The sequence below is a fragment of the Seriola lalandi genome, unplaced genomic scaffold, assembly GCF_002814215.2.
Source record: "Seriola lalandi dorsalis isolate HSWRI2012SDOR001 ecotype SW California unplaced genomic scaffold, Sedor1 jcf7180002055006, whole genome shotgun sequence".
Lineage (NCBI taxonomy): Eukaryota > Metazoa > Chordata > Actinopteri > Carangiformes > Carangidae > Seriola > Seriola lalandi.
In genome coordinates, this window is record NW_019525549.1 from 1,894,571 (window position 1) to 1,905,567 (window position 10,997).

Below are 10,997 nucleotides of genomic sequence, written 5' to 3' on the forward strand. Positions count from 1 at the left end.
ACCTGGGCCTCCTCAGACTGGGCTGGTCATATTCACACACATCAGGATCCCTACCCCTTGGCAGTGGGGCACCATGATGTAAGACAAGAGTTACAGTCCGGGGTAAGATAGAGCTGCAGGTGGGGTGGATGCTATTTTGGTAGAGCAGTCACATCTTGTTTACAAAAAGCACACATAACAGTGTACATAGCAGTGTAAGTTAAGCAGCAGCTGCTATATATATATAGACTGGAGTTACTGACTGCAGCTTCCTAAAGTAGATCATGCTGGGGCAGCCTCAGCCTGAATTTCATGTTCAGATTCAAAAATGGGAGTTTAACTCACAATAGTGCTTTTAAATGCGTTCAGTTTCACAATGCATACCCGTTCCCTTCACTTCTTCTTTGTTGGCTTGTCTGCTTTAGTTGTTGTTTATGCTTATGTTAATATCTCCTAATGTACTGGTTGTCTATGTGTTGCATCCTCTTGTCTGTTTACTGGTCTAGAAGAGTTGTGTGCCCTGTTTTGGGCCTGTTGTGCGCAACACACACACACACTCCGACCTCCACATACATACTAGACATCATTCACCACTGGACACGGGTGGTGAGGATTTTAAGTTGGGTGAGCATAAGAGCTCCAACCGCTAGTCAGCGCTGCTGGTTGTCTAGGAACACAACCACATTCATTTAGTTTATGGCTTAATCTCAGTGTGGTAAAATTATAACTCTGACTTCACGTCCACTGGGTTGGTGATGGTGGCCTGAGATGGTGCAACTTGCTCCCCTTCTCCCACTGGTCCTTGAGGGGAAGAACCGTCCTGGACGTCCTCATCGTTGTCTGTCTTACTCCCCACGTCATCATTGTGTGTTCAATATACTGTATGCTAAATGTTCAATGGCATTCATTATTGTTTAAATTAAATCTTTTTTTAAGAATCCTTTTGATTTATTTGATCTTTTTCATACAAATATATGGGACAGTAATGTAATGTACTGAATGAAAATACCTGGGTTCTGTGAGAGCTACATTTGTGGACATTGAAATTCTGCAGTGTTGTGCCTCCTTGTTACGAAATCGTTCAATACAATACAATATTTCCACACCATGAAGCCTGGCAGAGTAGTCACAAATAAAAGAGCTTCACTTCCACTTTTTTGCACTAATTTTACGTAGAAAATATAAAATAACAGTGACTTAATTAATAAATATATTTAAATACAAATAAAACTGAAAAGGTTTTGGTGGATCAAAGTGGTAAGACGATGAAAAACAAATCATTATGTAAAAAATGACCAAAATCAATACATTTTATTTGATATGCTCCATTATAAATAAGTAGTGCAAGAATGCTTAGAAGACGTGCTGTATGAGTATGCTTCAATATAAAAAGGTAAGAAAGTAAAGCCCTTGTAATATGTGTCACATGCAGTAACAATTTCTAATAAAAATGCTCAAAAAACAGGTCATTCTAAATATTTTTTGGTCTCATTATGATTTATTGTATTGAATCCAAAGTGATTTTAAGCTCTAAAGCTTTTAACTGAATGACTTGTTTTCCTTTTAACATCACAATTAACTGTCATGAATTATCCGTGGTTCCTAGGTTCCTATGTTTAACACCATCTTACTTTTCAGAACATTATCTTCATTGTTTGTTGCTGTTGTCAATTGTATAAATTGATGATTTCAAGCCCCAAGCAAGTCCTGTTGAAGTCTTATTATTCCTCCATGAAATCCGCTAGCATAGCATTTATGAACGCACAGCTCCAGATCCAGAGCGCTGTTCGCTCGTTCTCATAGCCCAGAGGCATCATGGGAGTGAAACTACATATTCAGTGGGCCGCATAATGCAGAAGTAACCTGGAAGCCAGAGACTTTTTCAGCATATGCGCCAGGTGAGCAATTTCTATAGAACTGAACAGGTGCCACTTTTAGATCTGGCATCCAGGTCTTATAATACATCCATGGACACGACCCCCTACAAAGTCACGTCCGCCATCTTGGGTCTGGCATGGGGTCATCTTTCAGATCACATCTGCCATCTTGTCACACACACACACACACACACACACACAAAACCTGAATGCATTTACTGTATTGCTGTTGTCTTCTATATGTTTGGTTAGTTGTTAGTTGTTAGTTGTCAAGAATGTGGTTAACTTTGTTGATTGTTGAGATTAAATAAACATTGTTGTAGTTTAAAGAAGAAGTCTTTTAGTCCTTATTGTGCATGTTTATTGTGACCTGTGGCTAATTGAGAGAGTCAGAGCTTGAACTTAACCCTTTTTTAGACACTTATAGTTGTTGACCCCAGGAGCTCAGCTACTTTAAGTTAACTACTAAGGTCGTAAGACTGCAACCTGGTTTGGTTATCGTTCCTGGTCTCCGGGTTGTGTCCCGTATTAAATCTGAATAATTTAAATAATAACAATGAATAATTTCTTAGTTAATAATTTATAATTTTTTGACATAATAAATCATACTTTATAACTAAACACGTCCCTACCAGATCCAACAGGTGCAACACATTAGGGTGGGGCAGAAAATCACAGTGGCGGGAAACATAATCAGGAGGTCAAACGGGGCAGGGGGCCCCACTGGTAAACTGACCATAGGTGTTACACTGTAAGGCCTCTAGAGGAAAATACCTCTTGTTTCTACACTCTTTTGATCAATTTGTTGTCCTGTCCAACCACATGTCTGTAACCCATCCCCCTTTTACTCAACTGTATAACTGTCCCTCTGTCTCAGACCTGCTCTGTGTCAGTAGGCTCACTGTATTCTGGAATACCAATAAACTCACACCATTATGACAAACTTGGAACTAAAGAGTTCTTCATCATGAGGCAAAAGCAGCCCTCTAAATTGAGAGACAAAATCATGGCATGGAAATTCTCGTGGTGGGCATTGGGTTCCCTGATTACCTGGCAAACGGAGCAGTGTTGCTTCTCATGAATGCTTTCTGCTTTGTGAGTAGATTGCAGCTTCCATTGGTAAACAGTCAGCTGAGTCCGTTGTGACCAGTTCGAACTGTCATAAACTGGGAACCACAAAGTCAGTGACTCAAAAGCATGACTCAGGCGAGGGAAATTTCAGGAATCAAAGTCGCAAAGGTTTGGTATGTTACCGGCGCCAGAGCTAGGGGTCTCTGGTCCGGCAGTCTGAGCCACTCAGGCGGCGGGCACTGAGCGACTGAGCTACAGTGTAACTGTGGATCTGTGGATCCAAACACACGACACGAGAGCTGTTAGCTCATGTTACTACTGCTTAGCAGGTTTATTCTCTGCACATGTGCAGAGCAAAGCAGAGCAGACTGTTTGCTGGACCCACTGCTGTTAGAGCACCCTCTACTGGTGCAACGAGGTAATGCTTTCTGCAACTGTGTTCATCAGAGTTCAAATAAAGGTTCAAATATTAAAATGAAAAAAGGGGGTGTCTGTTAACATAATAAACTATATGTGGCTATTTCAGACCCACTACACTCTCCCCTGCTCCAAGAGATGTCTCCCGACATCTAGAACCAACAAAAATATTAAAAGAAAATGTCTCAAAACAGTCTTGTCAACATACAGTTACTGTATATGTGCATGTGTACAAGTGTGTGCCAGTGTAGGTGTGTATGTGTAAGTGTGTGTGTATAAGTGTGTGCAGGTGTAGGTGTGTATGTGTACAGTAAAATCTGGTCTAGTCTGTTCTTCAAGTCTTTCTGTGTCTCTAGCATGTCCACACTGCTTGTGAAGGGTAGAAACAATGTTTGGGGACAGCTGGGCAAAAGGAGGGTATGGGACATGGATTGAGGGGTAATGGGAGATGAGACATGGGGTAAGGGGCATAGGTGAACATCAGGTTTGCACCTGGTCCCCAAGACTGGTATGATGATTGTCCAAGATGGTCATATGTGAGCATTTCTCGAGGTCTCTGTGCTCGAGCTGACCTCCTCACGGGTTGCACTTCCTCCTCGGACAGTTCCATTGCAGGCTCATCAATGTCCTCCTGCTCTCTTGAATCAGCCTCCCCCGCCGTGTCCTCCGTTATGAGTTCTCCTTGCACTTCCTGAGCTGGTGATGGAACAGCTGCCAGCTGGTCTGGTGTCTGCACTGGATCTGGGACAGTGACAGGATCATGTTGTTGTTGTTGTTGTTTTTGAGCCATGTCTGTTACCTGTCTCGGTGGTTGAAACTCTGGAGCTATAGGTCGGAGCTCATTTGGTGGGTTAGACTGAGGACTTGCAGGTCTGACTCTCCTCCTGCTATACACTGGAATTGTCCGAAGGCAATATGTGTATTCCTCCTCTTCCTCAGAGTGTTCAGACTCCTGCTCCACTGTCTCTCTGTTGTTTCTGTAACAGTCTGTCTGTCTTTGTCTCTTTCCAGGTGTGGACTGACTCGGTGGGACTTCTAAGGGCAAATCATTAACAGGTAGCAGAAGGTTGCGATGCAGCACACGGAGAGTGCGTTCTCCTGTTTCTGATTGAACTCTGTAAACAGGTCCGTCTCCCATCTTTTCAACCACTCGATGAACCTTTTTCTCCCAATAAGCTCTAAGTTTGCCCGGACCGGCCCTCTCTGACAGATTCCTGACAAGTACACGATCTCCGGGCTGCAGTGTGATACCTTTAACATGCTGATCGTAATACTTCTTTCCTTTAGCTGAATGCTTCCTACATGCGTGAAGCCCATTTCTGTGCAAACTCTTGCCTGGACCGTGGCTCCTCTTCAGGTTTCAAGTCAAAGAGCAGATCTACAGGTAAACGTGGAGCTCTACCATAAAGAAGAAAAAATGGCAAATACCCTGTCCCCTCATGTCTTGTACAGTTGTACGCGTGGACTATGTGAGGTAGGTGATCTTTCCACTCTGTTTTTTTCTCCTCCTGCAGACTTCGGAGCATCTGTAGGAGTGTCCTGGTAAGGAGTAGTTCGTGAGTGGGAAATTCCTGCGAGCTGCTGGAGTCTCTGGAAGAGACTGTTTTTCAAACTCCCGCCCCTGATCATGATGTAGCTTTTCAGGGTACGTGAAGCGAGGGATAAAGTCATAGAAGATTTTCTCAGCTGCTGTTCTGCCAGATTTGTTTTTTGTGGCATAAGCTTGACCAAACCGAGTAAAGTGATCTACCAGGACTAAAATGTTCTCATAACCGCCTTTACTCTGTTCAAGATGTAAATAATCAATTGAGACGAGCTCAAATGGAGCACTGGTTGTTATAGAACCCATAGGTGCTCTCTCTGGGATGTTTGGCTTTTTTTGTTTAATACACTGACACTGGCGAATGACATAATCTTCTATGTCCCGTTGCATAAAAGGCCAATAAAACCTTTCTCGTGCTAAATGTATGACTTTGTCGGCGCCCACATGTCCCATGTCATCATGCAGATGTTTTAACATGGTTGCCTTCAGTTTACTGGGAAGAACCAACTGTTTCCTCTGTCCTGTCTGTCTTTACAAAATCCCTTTGTCAAGTCTGAGTCTGTTCCATTCGTGTACCAGTCTGCGTGTTTCTCGTCCCATTTGTCTCTTTTCTTGATCCTGAGGACTCCATCCAGTTTTCTTTAGGTTTATCACCTCACAGATGGGAGCATCTTCTTTCTCTGCAGCTCTGACACTTTCTGGGGTGATAACTGGGGTGCGTCCAGTGTGTGTGTCACCTACATCAGACTGTAGCTGTAATGCAGCCACCCATGGCACATCACTGTCTTTTACAGCTTTGTCCCCCTGTCAGATGGCAGAGACTACATCAGGGGACACTGTCTCTGTGTACTCTTTTAAGTGATCAACAAAATGCACTGGGTGTCGTGACAGGGTGTCAGCATCAGCGTTTGACTTGCCTGGCCGATATTTGATGGTGAAATGAAAGTCGGCTAACTCACCCACCCAACTATGTCCGACTGCGTTCAACCTGGCTGAGCTCAAAACATATGTAAGGGGGTTATTGTCCGTGTATACTATGAACGTGGGGGCATAATAGAGGTAATCTCTAAATTTATCACAGATTGCCCACTTTAACGCCAGGAACTCAAGCTTGCGAGATGGTAGTTTTTCTCAGCTGCTGTGAGTGTCCTGGAGCCATAAGCAATAACCCGGAGCTTGTTTCCCTGCTGTTGATAGAGCACCGCACCCAGACCTTCGTTCGAGGCCTCTGTGTGGAGTACAAAAGGTAAGTCATAGTCTGGATAAGCCAAAATGGGTGGACTGGTTAACATATCCACAAGGCGTAATACTACAGCACTGTGATCTGATGTCCAGTAAACAGGTGTTTTGGATGAGAGCTGACCACTCTTAGTATTTTTTGACTTAACTTTGGTAGCTCTCTGGCTAGGCTCACTAGGACTCTCTATTAGCTGAAACAGGGGTCTTGCTATTCTAGAAAAGTCCTGTATGAATGTTCTGTAATAGCCTAAAAAACCTAAGAGGGCTCTGACCTCTCCCACATTCTTTGGCTCTTTCTCTTTCAAATGCTGAACTGCCTCAATATCTTTAGGGTCAATCTGAACACCGTCACGAGTCACTAAGCGTCCTAAATACCTGACCTGTCTTTTAAACAGTTCACATTTTTTTGGACGTAATTTGATACCATGCTCTCGCAGGCGACAGATCACCCGTCTCAGATCTTCAACATGGTCATGAAAAGTCTTGGAAAAACAGAGAACGTCATCCAAATATGGAGCACAGCACTCGTCCCTCAACCCGTCAAGAACTCCCTCCATACATCTTTGAAAAGCCGCTGGGGCGTTTGTTAGACCAAATGGGAGGCGGGTCCACTCATAAAGCCCCCAGGGTGTGCTAAAGGCAGTCAGATGTCTAGAGCTCTCATCGACGAAGCCTTGATGGTACGCACTACCCTGGTCGAGTATGGAGAACCATGAGTACCCCCCCAGACTGTCTAGAACAGGGGTCGGCAACCAGAGCCGCATGCGGCTCTTTCATCCTTATACTGTGGCTCCGAGTGGCTTGGGAAAATAAAATTATAAGTATTTAATTGAAGTGCATTTTATTTGTGTTAGTTCTTTCTTTTAAAATGTAAGTTCTAAATTGGAAGATTATTGTGATCTTGAAATATTAAAATAAAATTATATTTTATTATTTTTCGTCGCTCAAAATAAACGTCACACTCACGGACACCGGTATACCCGCCAAAACGCCGTCCATTTGTCGAGACTTTCAACCCCAGGTAGGCCAAGTATGGAGAAACGTAAGAAAAGAAAAATATCTGAAGAAAATAGAACATTTAATGATGCCTGGGCAGATTCATTTGCATTTACCTCTGACGAGAGTGGCCTACCAGTATGCCTAATTTGTGGACAAAAACTGGCTAACATAAGAGGTCAAATGTCGCAAGACATTTCAAAAATACACACAGAGCCTTTGCTGAAAAATATCCAGAGGGAGAAGAGAGAAAAAGACAGAACCATAAAAATGGCAGAAAATATCACAAAACCACAAATTAAAGACATCAATTCAGCTGCAGCGTACTCCATCGCCTGTGATGAGTCCAAAGACAAAAGTGACATTGAACAAATAGCGCTGTTCTGCCGATATGTGAACTCTGCTGGACCACAGGAAGAAATGGTTGAGCTGATACCACTAAAATGCCAGACACGGGGGGGGGGGGGGGGGGACGACACACATCTGTGAGGCTGTGCTTGATTGTTTAAGAGCCAAAGAAATAAAAACAACCCACCTAGTGTCAGTGGCTACTGATGGGGCACCGAGTATGACTGGAGCGCACAGGGGCTTTGTGGCCTTGCTGCAGAAGTCACTGGATAGAAAGCTACTGACTTTTCACTGCATCCTGCACCAAGAGGCATTTTCCTCCAGAATGCACAGAGGTAATGAATGTTGTCATTCAGATTGACAATAAAATAATGGCAAAAGGTTTAAATCGCCGCCAGTTCCGTTCGTTACTGGATGAGGTGGAGAGCACATACTCTGATCTCCTGCTGCATAACAGGGTCCGGTGGCTAAAACGTTTTGCTGCATGTCTGGGAGAGGTAAAAACTTTCATGAGCAGCAAAGGGCTCACCTTTCCTGAGCTGGAACAGCCAGAGTGGCTGGAAAAGCTGCATTTCATGGTGGACATGACAGCGAACCTGAACACGCTGAACACAACTCTTCAGGGGAGAGGAGGCACAGCGCTACACATGCTGGAGGAGGTGTTAGCGTTTGAGCGCAAACTGACAGTTTTAGCCAGAGATTTACAGAGATGCACACCGTCTCACTTCCCCTCTTTAAGGGAGTTCAAACAAGCTCACAAGGTGATCAATTCAGAGTATTTGCAGTCTGCAATCACCACAATGCAAACATCGTTTGGGAAACGATTCCGTGAGTTCAGAGAGGAAAAAACCACATTGTCCTTCCCCGTCACTCCCCTGACCATCGATCCATCCCTGCTAAATGTGACTGCATTTGCAGGTGTAAGTCAACCTGATCTGGAGCTGGAGTTGGCTGACATAGCTGACAAAGACATGTGGGTGTCCAAATTCAAACGCTTGACAGAGGACCTTGAAGATGTTGCCCGTCAGAAGGCCACTCTTGTTCAGAATCACAAATGGAGTGATATTGAGAACCTTCCAAGACCGGACAAACTCGTGTTTGAAACATGGAATGCCATCCCCGACACCTACATAAACATGAAGAAATATGCCTTTGGAGTCCTGTCGATCTTCGGATCCACATATGTGTGTGAGCAGCTATTCTCCACTATGAACTACATTAAAAACAAACACCGCCTCACAGACGACAGCTTACAGTCCTGCGTAAAGATGAAAGTGACTTCGTACAGCCCTGATTTGCAGACGCTGTGCGCAGAGGTTCAGGTGCAGAAGTCCCATTAACCAGGTAAAATAAATATTTATGCAGATATTTTGCAAATATTTATTTTTCATTGTTTAGTGACACAGTGCTTTTTTTCCCAATTTATTTTTTAAATTCAGGTCAAGGCTCCGCTACACGCTGTGAAAGCCCAAAGGCGATATAAGGATGATGGCTCACAGCATTTTTTTGCTTTTGTTTGCTACATAGATAATTATAGTTCAGCTTTTTAATTCATTTGAAAGAGAAATTCAACTCGGCGTGTTGCTTTTTTTAATTATTTTTTCAAGAATTCAAAATGTTCAAAATGTGTTCATTACATAAATAAAATTTAATTTTCTCTGTTTACACAAAGTGTAAAGGTAAGAAAAAGCAATATATACAGTGTAATCTTCATTTTAGATGTCAAAAAGTATTTGCGGCTCCCAGTGTTTTCTTTTCCGTGGAAACCGGGTCCAAATGGCTCTTTGGGTGTTAAAGGTTGCCGACCCCTGGTCTAGAAGGTCTTGGATGCGTGGAAGAGGGTGGCGGTCCGGGGTGGTGTTCCGATTCAAGCCTCTGAAGTCAATACACAGACGTAAACTCTTGTCCTTTTTCCTGACACAGACCACTGGAGATAAGTAGGAAGAAGCAGACTTTCTGATCCAGCCCTGGTCGAGCAGATTTTGGACATAGTCCTTCACCTCTTTGTACAAGGGCTTAGGAACGGAGTTGTAGGACGTTTGCACTGGCGTGTCATCCTTCAGATGGATTTTCAGTTGCAGGTTTGGGATGCACCCAATGTCACAATCATCTTTGGCGAAGACATCTGACTCTTCATACAACATGTCTCTGACAATGTTTTGTTCATGTTTCTCCAGGTGCGACACATCAACAGGGGGTTGCCACTTCTGTCTTGTCGTGTTCTCTGTCTTGTTTTTCTCACTTGTTCCTCTTTGTTTGTCTGTACTAACCTGAGCTGATGATGTATTAACAGTGTTAGGGGACATTGGTTCTAACCAGTGGCGGCTGCTGGTCTTATAAGGAGGGGAAGCTCATTTTTCGGCCTACATCATAAAATGTGTCCGTTTATTTAAATGTAAATGCGCAGAGTGAAAGAGAGTCGCCAAACACAACGCTAGTCGTTTTTAACAAAGAAAAAGTCGCTGAGGATCAGAACGTCTCCAGATCAACTCCGAACAACGGAATGAAAAACTTGAAAACTGCTTCGGTGGATGCTTATACTTCAAGATCGCTGATTCACTCATTTCGCTGTCAATCAAAAATAGACTCAGCCTCAGACAGATCATCCAATCATCATGCAGAAGCCGAGCGTCCGGGCCAGCCCACTGTCCCATAGACCCCCAGAGACGCTAAGCGTCCGATGGGCGGGACAAAGCCCAGCATTTATCCAATGACCGTCTAGTTTCGCTGCAGTGGAACAACCCACTCTATGCTTCCCCATTGAAGTCAGGAGATGCTCGGCGTCTACACTGTGTAAAGCTCTGTGGCGCTGCAGGGATGAATGAGAAGAAGTCGTGTCGGTTACTTGTGATAAGTAGCTGATTCTGAACAAAAGATGAACGTGTTCTAGCGCATATTTAGTCAATGAAATGTTCACACAACAGAACATATTTGACCACTTATTTTGTTGACATTTTAGGGGAAGCTCAGCTTCCCTTGCAGTATTAGAGCAATCGCCACTGGTTCTAACCCACCTGGAAAACAATTAACTGGTTTAATTTCAGTAGCTTCCTCTAATGTTCCTAAAACTGTTATCTTAGGGAGGTAGATGTCATGCTTAGTGGGGTTTTGAACAGGTATCTTAACAATTTTTGAGGACCCACTTGGAACATCAACTAAGGCCTGAAACAAATCCAACCCCTCAGGACAGTTACTCACGAAGTGGGGTTGGAAGAGTATAACCCCACCCCTGGCCATTCTCTGGTTCTACATCTCACCTCACAAATCTGCCCTGCGGGAATAATGAGACCCATCTTCCCTGTTCTCACACTGCACTCTACCGCTGTCTCACCTGTGGTCAGCATCTGACAAACAGAGACTAGGGCTTCTACAGCACTGTCATTAGTGCCACGGGTGCTCAGCTCCGAGGCATCTATTAATATTCTCCTTTGGGTTTATTATTCTTCCGCCAAATTTTGGCGCGTAACTCGTCCCGCAGCTTTGAGAAAACCCCGGTAATATATACATCAAAACGTGCGTCTTGATCC

The 10,997-nt window shown here is 43.8% G+C and overlaps 1 protein-coding gene across 1 annotated transcript; it reads left to right on the plus strand.

Moving 5' to 3' along the window:
* Positions 1 to 6,005: 6,005 nt before the first annotated feature.
* On the plus strand, positions 6,006 to 8,810 carry LOC147817194 (general transcription factor II-I repeat domain-containing protein 2-like). Its single transcript, XM_087171482.1, has 2 exons — positions 6,006 to 6,133; positions 7,928 to 8,810. The coding sequence occupies exons 1-2, from the start codon at positions 6,006 to 6,008 to the stop codon at positions 8,808 to 8,810; spliced, it is 1,011 nt and encodes a 336-aa protein (XP_087027608.1).
* Positions 8,811 to 10,997: the final 2,187 nt, after the last annotated feature.

Excerpts from the sequence above, each read along its gene's own strand:
- LOC147817194 (XM_087171482.1), top strand. The coding sequence starts at position 6,006 with ATGGTAGTTTTTCTCAGCTGCTGTGAGTGTCCTGGAGCCATAAGCAAT. Across the intron at positions 6,134-7,927 it reads CTCTGTGTGGAGTACAAAAG|GGTCCGGTGGCTAAAACGTT; the intron begins GTAAGTCATAGT and ends GCTGCATAACAG.